General features: G+C 33.0%; 1 protein-coding gene across 1 annotated transcript; it reads left to right on the top strand.

The window, feature by feature from the left end:
- The first annotated feature begins 358 nt into the window (after nt 1-358).
- On the top strand, nt 359-4,704 carry LOC137741077 (protein trichome birefringence-like 43). The gene is made up of 5 exons (XM_068480882.1): nt 359-684; nt 2,817-2,988; nt 3,773-3,954; nt 4,044-4,202; nt 4,355-4,704. Exons 1-5 carry the CDS (start codon nt 359-361, stop codon nt 4,653-4,655), a joined length of 1,140 nt encoding a protein of 379 aa, XP_068336983.1. The 3' UTR covers nt 4,656-4,704.
- The last annotated feature ends 2,825 nt before the right edge of the window (nt 4,705-7,529 follow it).

Raw genomic sequence — 7,529 nt, 5'->3', positions numbered from 1 at the left:
TTTTATTTTTTGCATTTACTAAGGAAAATATTTAGAAGCCAATTCGTTTGTTGGTCGAGAAGCCAATCATTTAGAAATTATCATTTGTGTAAAGTTTTGGTTGTGAAAACTGAAAAGTTATGTTTTCCCTTATTTTATTTGGTGAGCCCGCAGAAGCTAACTAATGGACAGCTCCAAATTGTACCCTCCTAGATATCTACATTCTCTCTAACTCCACCAAACCATTTTGAAACTTCTCTCCCTCTCTTTCAGTTCCCTCCCTCTCCATATTTAGTTTACCAGGAAAAACCAAATCCCAGTCTCCATTATTTCCACATTACCTTAATTTTAACCATATATATTATTGCTTCATAGTTCTATGATCTATGTATATATATACTTTGTGAGTTGGACCAGCCTTCTAATATCCCTCTGTGTTTTCATGGCTTCTTTGGCAATTGGAGCTGCAGTAGTTCTGCTTCTACTTCCTCTTCTGCATCACCAAGTGCATGGAGGACTCGTAGGGATCGATATCAAAGACTGTGATGTTTCTCACGGAAACTGGGTTTTTGATGATTCATATCCTCTTTATGCCGCGCCCAGCTGCCCCTTCATTGAGAAGGAATTTGATTGCGTAGGGAATGGCCGCCCGGACAGAAACTACCTCAAGTACAGATGGCAACCCTTTGCCTGCAGCTTACCAAGGTACGCTACGATTTTCCATATTATACACGCATATTGCATACATACGCAGATAATATTCTCTTGCCCAACTTCTTACATGTTGTATGACGAGAGTCTCAGTTTGAATCACACATATTCAAATAAAACTTGGTCATCCGAGCAAAGAATTAGATTGCTAATGTGGGTTAACTAATTAGAAACTTATTGGTCCAAAACTTTTTGAGTTATCACCTTCTAATTTTACTTTCATGGTCTAACTATATATCCCCACACCCTGTTACATGCGTGACTCTATCTATGAACTGCTCGTTAGGCTGGTCCTTAATCATTTGAATGCATTTTCGGCGAAAAAAATCCTTTATTTTTTTTTTAATACCTCACGAGTTTTAGCAATGTCACATCGCATTAGTAATGAGGAATCTGATTTCCGTTTCAATTTACAATGATATTTCTAAAATTGATGAGTTTTTTTTTTTTTTTGAAAAGGCATTGGTCCTTATTACTAGGCATTTGAATTTGTAAAATATTTTATGGTGCTCTTAAGTATTGATTATTTTGGGTTTTTTAATTTTTAGATTTTGAATTTTGTATTTTTGACCAAGGTTTTAACTATTTAGTCAAAATAAGTTTCTAAAAAAAGATTATAAATTCTGAAATATTCGATACTCCGAATCACCTTGTCCTAGAAAAAAGAATTCATGCCTTTGATGTTTTGGTTCAGAAAACTAAAAATTAATTTTGAGTAACTTTCAATAGGTTCCATCCTCGTATATATATGCTTTTGTTTCTTTTAGGGGTGTGATATCCACACATCCCATTTTACTTCTCAGATACCTTTTTAATTTTCGACCGTTGGATCAGATGAATTGAAAAAGATCAACGGATATAAATTATCAAAGGGTGTGTGAGAAGTAAAACGAGGTGTGTGGATAGCACACCCCTTCTTTTATTGTTGTTTGTGTTGTCCGATATTACCACTCTGGACAGACTCGCAAACTTAAAGCTCTTGTGAGAGATGTGGTATGGCTTATTGTTTTGAATTTGTTCAACTAATTTTTGCTCTGCTGTAATTTTTCCTTTAAAGTTTGGATTTTTGAATTTTGTTTTCATAACACTGTTTAGTTGATTACACGTAGACATTATTTTTCCACATTTAAATATTTCTCATTAAAACAACAATATAAATGAAAGTTCTTCTACCCTTCCTTACATGTAAAAGTATTTTATTATTTAATTTATATTAATTTTAAACTTTATGGTTGGGTTGATTTTTGCATCATTACAACACATTTGAGATTGGTTTACAAGTTGTGAGCACCGCTATATGGTATTTACCCTTTTTCAACGCTATGGTGTGTGTGTGTGTGTGTGTGTGTGTATGAGGACAATGGCCAGATGGATGGTATGTGGCCATTTGCTTTTATAAGCGAAAGTCTCTGTCACGTAATTGAGAAATATACTTTGCAAAAACAATATCAAACTAGTATGTACCCTTCTTTTCAACGCTATGTTGCATATATATATATATATATATGTATGTATGTATGTATGTATGTGTGTGTGTGTGTGTGTGTGAGGACAATGGCCAGATGGACGGTATGTGGATATTTGCGTTTATAAGTGAAAGTCTCTGTCACGTAATTGAGAAATATACTTTGCAAAAACAATATCAAACTAGTATTTACCCTTTTTTTCAACGCTATGTTGCATATATATATATATATATATATGTATGTATGTATGTAGTATGTATGTATGAGGACAATGGCCTGATATGGTATGTGGATATTTGCTTTTATAAGTGAAAGTCGCTGTCACGTAATTGAGAAATATACTTTGCAAAAACAATAATAAACAGTAGTTGGTCATACATTTTTCTTAATTTGAACATGAAATTAACACATCTTAAGATTGATTTCTCGGGCCATATTCTTGATAAGAGGAGATTCCAAATTTCCAAAATGGATATATGGCACGATTGGAATTTGAATGTGCAATTCAGATTAACAATTTTGTGATAAAACAACATAAATTTACTACAAGGGAACATTGCACAAATCACACAATTTACTTATCTTTGTAACAAACTAGATCTACTTAACACGTTATAAAACTTTGATATTGACCTATGTGTTTGAATTTTGATGATGTAGATTCAATGGAAGTAATTTCTTGTCGACGTACATAGGGAAAAACATCATGTTTGTCGGAGACTCGTTGAGTTTGAACCAATGGCAGTCACTTACTTGCATGCTTTATACAGCTGTTCCAGGAACCAAATACACATTGGTCAGGAAAGAAGGACTCTCTATATTCACATTCCTGGTGAGCATCTCGTACTCAAATTATAGACCTAAATGCTTATATTTGGATCCTAAAAAAGTTGTCGATTTATGTATTTTGGGTTTCATCTCCAATGCAAGGACTCAAGTCCTAACACTCATTTTGAGTTTTAAGTTTTGAGTATTTGCATCGAAGGAGAAACAATGAACTCAAAAGTCAAATTTTAAGTTTTGACAATTTAGGTATGTGCATTGGAAATGATTGAAGTCAAAACTCGAACCGTAAAATTTTTCCTTGTTGGCATAGGCTCCACCAATGACCCAAATCTCCTATTGAAAGTCAAATTTAGGTCTCAATATATTTGCCTCAAGTTTTAAGTCTTATGTGCATTGAAGATGCATTACTTCTCAAGTCGCTACTTACACCTAATTATAATCTGTATATTAGATGCACAAAATGATGATCTATGTATGTTTTTATTTTTCTTATAATTATTTCTATAAAAGAGAAGACTTAAACTAGGTACGCCAATATGGTTAGTATCTCAAACTAATAACACATTATATGTTTTAAAATTTTCATATAGTAACGCATTATTGGTTTGAGATACTGTTATAATGTCTCACTCAGCATAAAGAAGTAGATGATATTGTTAAGTTCAGTTTCGAAACGATCATGTTTGCTGCACTTTGGTCCTATGACAATGATTGCTTTGTGTTCTAAACTTTTTTGTTGATTCGAAATCAAGAAGTTGCCATTTATTAGTTTTACATGACAGATTTGGTTGGATTACTTACATGATGAATGGCAATTCAAAAATTTTCAGGAATACAATCTGAGTGTGTCCTTCTCCCGAAATGCCTTCATTGTCGACATTGTAGGCACACCTGATGGCCGTGTCCTCAAACTTGACTCAATCTCAGCCGAAAACGAGCAACTGTGGCTGCAAAACGATGTATTGATCTTCGACTCATGGCACTGGTGGCTTCACGTCGGAAGAAAGCAACCGTAAGACGCCTATTGATTTGAATTCCACTCAATCTTTGAGTTTGCGTGTTCTGCAAGAAATTGAATGTTTGTTTTCAAATGTGTTGCAGATGGGATTTAATTCAAGTGCGGAATCAAACTTACAAGGACATGGATCGGTTGGGTGCATATGAGAAGGCGTTGACCACTTGGGCTGGATGGGTTGACTCCAAAGTGGACTCCAACAAAACCAAGGTCTTCTTCCAAGGTGTTTCTCCCGATCATAGCAAGTAAGTATTCTCAACTGCCTGTGCAAGTATGAACACCGCACGAACACGACCCACCCGAGAGAACCCGAATCACAACCCATTTCGTAGAATTGAAACATTGAGCAGAGTTTCTGATAGTTTCTAATCAAACTCAATCTTTTTGTTTGTATCAGTGCAACAGAGTGGGGTGATCCTCAAGCAATTAACTGCAATGCACAAACAGAACCACTGCCAGGCCCAGACTTTCCAGGAAAACCACATCCAGCAGAGCAAGTACTAGAGAAAGTGTTACGCACCGCGTCAAGGCCGGTCTATTTGCTCAATATTACAACTCTTTCGCAACTACGAAAGGATGCGCACCCGTCAGTCTATGGCCTCGGCGGGCACCGGGGCATGGACTGCAGCCATTGGTGTTTAGCTGGAGTTCCTGATACTTGGAATGTGCTTCTTCATGCAGCTCTTACTCAAAATTAGGCATTCTTTATATCTCAAAGAATTGGTTTTTTTTTTTTTTTTACCAAATTGGCGATTAATAATCATTGATTAAGCTTTTCTCAAATAAGGCTTCATTATGTTAAATCTTTCGTTAGCTATTCGTATTTGTAAAATACATTAGTTTTTACAGATTCAATGAAAAAGAATGCAAAATAGTTCGCTAAAGTTTTCTTGTGCTGTGCTCTCTGTTTGGTTTCCTTATGTTTTTTACTTACTAAATATATTTCTAATCTAAGCTACACTAAGGAGGGAGGGGGAGGATTTGAACACGTGAAACAATGAGCCGAAAAGGAAGACTCTAACCACTAGGGAAATTCATCATATGTTCGAAAAGTAGAGTCTAATCGCTATATATAATCATGTAGAAAATTCAAGAAATAACCATGCAATTAAATATCAAATTTAATGCTTACGCATGAGCAATAGATTTTTTTTTTTTTTTTTTTTTTGAAAAAAACGATATTATATACACTAGGGGTGGAGGAGTGGCTAAGACTTACAATGGGCTAGCAATAATGTGGTTCAAATTCACCTTTAGCGAGAATCGAAGCTAAAACCTCTCACTTAATTACAATTGAAGAGGAATACCACTAGACATAGTACTAAGTGGCAAAACAAACTCTTTTTATTTAGCTTATTTTTGTCTATGCTTGTGTAGGCATGTACTCTTCGAACAATCATTACACCTTTTTTTTTTTTTTTTTTTTTTTTTTTTTTTTTTTTTTTTTTTTTTTTGTAAATTTATGAAGATGAGAGTGAGAGTTCGAAACTATTACAATAATTTTGGGAGGAGAGTTTTGAACTCAGAACACATGGGTAAAAATCTAACACTTTATCCACTAGAATATTTGACCACTTACACGTTTTGCATCACTTTATCGCATATACTTATTATTTTTGCCCTACGTTACCCTATTTCTTCACCTAGATTGACAAAGATGTTAATTTCGTTAAAGTGGCAATAACTCTCTGATCTTTTAACCATGCATATAATTAAGGATACACCAAAGGAATTTTGATTTTCAATGACAATCTTTGAAAAATTGAACCATTAGCATTGACCTGGATGAAACTTGGGTTAACATTGGCGTAGGGTTCGGTTATTGTTAATTAGTTTACTGGTCTAGCTTGGGTTGTTTTTTTTTTTTTTTTTTTTTTTTTTCCATTTTTGGTGTTCATTGTATGTGAAATTAACATTTCTTTTAACCTAGTTGACGGAATAGGATAATGCAGAACATGGAGGATGAGTACATGAATTAAAATGAGAGGAAACTTTTTTTTTTTTTTTTTTTTTTTATAAGAGTTACAGTAAAACTTTGTGTACAATTCATGTAGCATTGCTCAAATAAGTTTTTTATTTGGTTTTGCATGATTATTCTATTATTTTGGGATCCTTTCTTAATTTTAAAAATGATTCGCTTTCTTTTTACTTTGGCAGTTTTCTTAGTCCTTTTCAATTTTTAGTGGTTTAAATTACTAATTTCAATTGTATTTGTTTACACACAAAAAATCAAAACACAATGATTCCAAACTATAGCCTAATCGTATTATTCTCCACTATTAAATTGGAAGTCTCAAGTCCGGCTTCCTCTAACTAACGAGTTCAATGCTTAATTTATAGTTAATCAACAATTTGGTTTAGCCGAATCTCTCTTTACTTCCAATATCGTTACATAAAAAATAAAAACACATTAATTCCACCATGGTTCTTTACAAAACTTAATCACTTAAATCCAATCCCAATATCGTTACATAAAAAAAAAATAAAAACACAATAATTCCAACATCGTACTGTACAAAACTTAATCACTTACATTCCAATCCCTTAATATGTTCCTCTCTTAGTCCACTAGGTAGCTTATTTAAACTACATATTAATAGAACTCTCTTTGTTAACCAAAAGATAGTGAAAAGACTATTTAGTCTTCTATCACAACAAAATAGTTAAGGGCAGTAACATGATTTCACAAAACATATTTTGCTGTTTTTGTTTAGGCCTCACCTACAGGTGATTTTAACATCTCTAATTTTAAAAAATAAAAAATAAAAAATAAAAAATAAACCTCTCTCCTTCAATTTTAAAAACAAAAATAAAAAAAAATTCACACACTGGTTTGTGTGTGGGCATATACTAGTTGGTATTCAAATTAGGTTTGAAATTTTCCTTGTGCTTTTTTATTTATGTATTCAGAGTCCATGCATTGTGAAATTTATTAGTATGAGTTAAACACTGACACGTATTGTTACCAATCCATTATCTATCCAGATTTTATCACACCTTTGTCAATTAAAAATATACTCACCATCTTGTGCTATAATTTGGTTACATTAGACATATTTCTCCGTGTTAACTGAATTACAGAAGCAAAATGGTTGCCTTAGGGCGTAAGGAACGAAAACTGGTAGATTAATTTGTACCTGATTGTAGCTAACACTAAAATCCATCAGCCATTAATTTGAGGGAGGGGATCCATATTAAATCGAAGGCTCGGTTTTAGGGAAGGGGATTAAATCGTGCAACTTTAATTTTTAATTTTTAATTTTAGAGCATAAGAGCTTGTTTTTATTTCATCCAACGTTTACCAATATATATATATATATAGGAAAAATTATTATCCAGCCCCTAATTACTAATCTTCATTGACTGAGACCTTATTAGTTTTCAAATTTTGATTGAAGTCTCTAGTATTTATATGATAATGAATTTACATGTTTATTACATATTTTTAAAAATAAGAATTAGTAATTGATTTAGGGCTTTAATATATTATACTCACACCTCTATTAAACTCTTAATTAATTTTCAATCCAAACATTTCCAAAATAAATAAATAAATAAATTAGAATAAGTTT

This window comes from Pyrus communis, chromosome 7 (assembly GCF_963583255.1).
Source record: "Pyrus communis chromosome 7, drPyrComm1.1, whole genome shotgun sequence".
Taxonomy (NCBI): domain Eukaryota; kingdom Viridiplantae; phylum Streptophyta; class Magnoliopsida; order Rosales; family Rosaceae; genus Pyrus; species Pyrus communis.
Note: the sequence above shows the minus strand (reverse complement) of the source record. Positions and strands in the feature narration are given on the sequence as shown.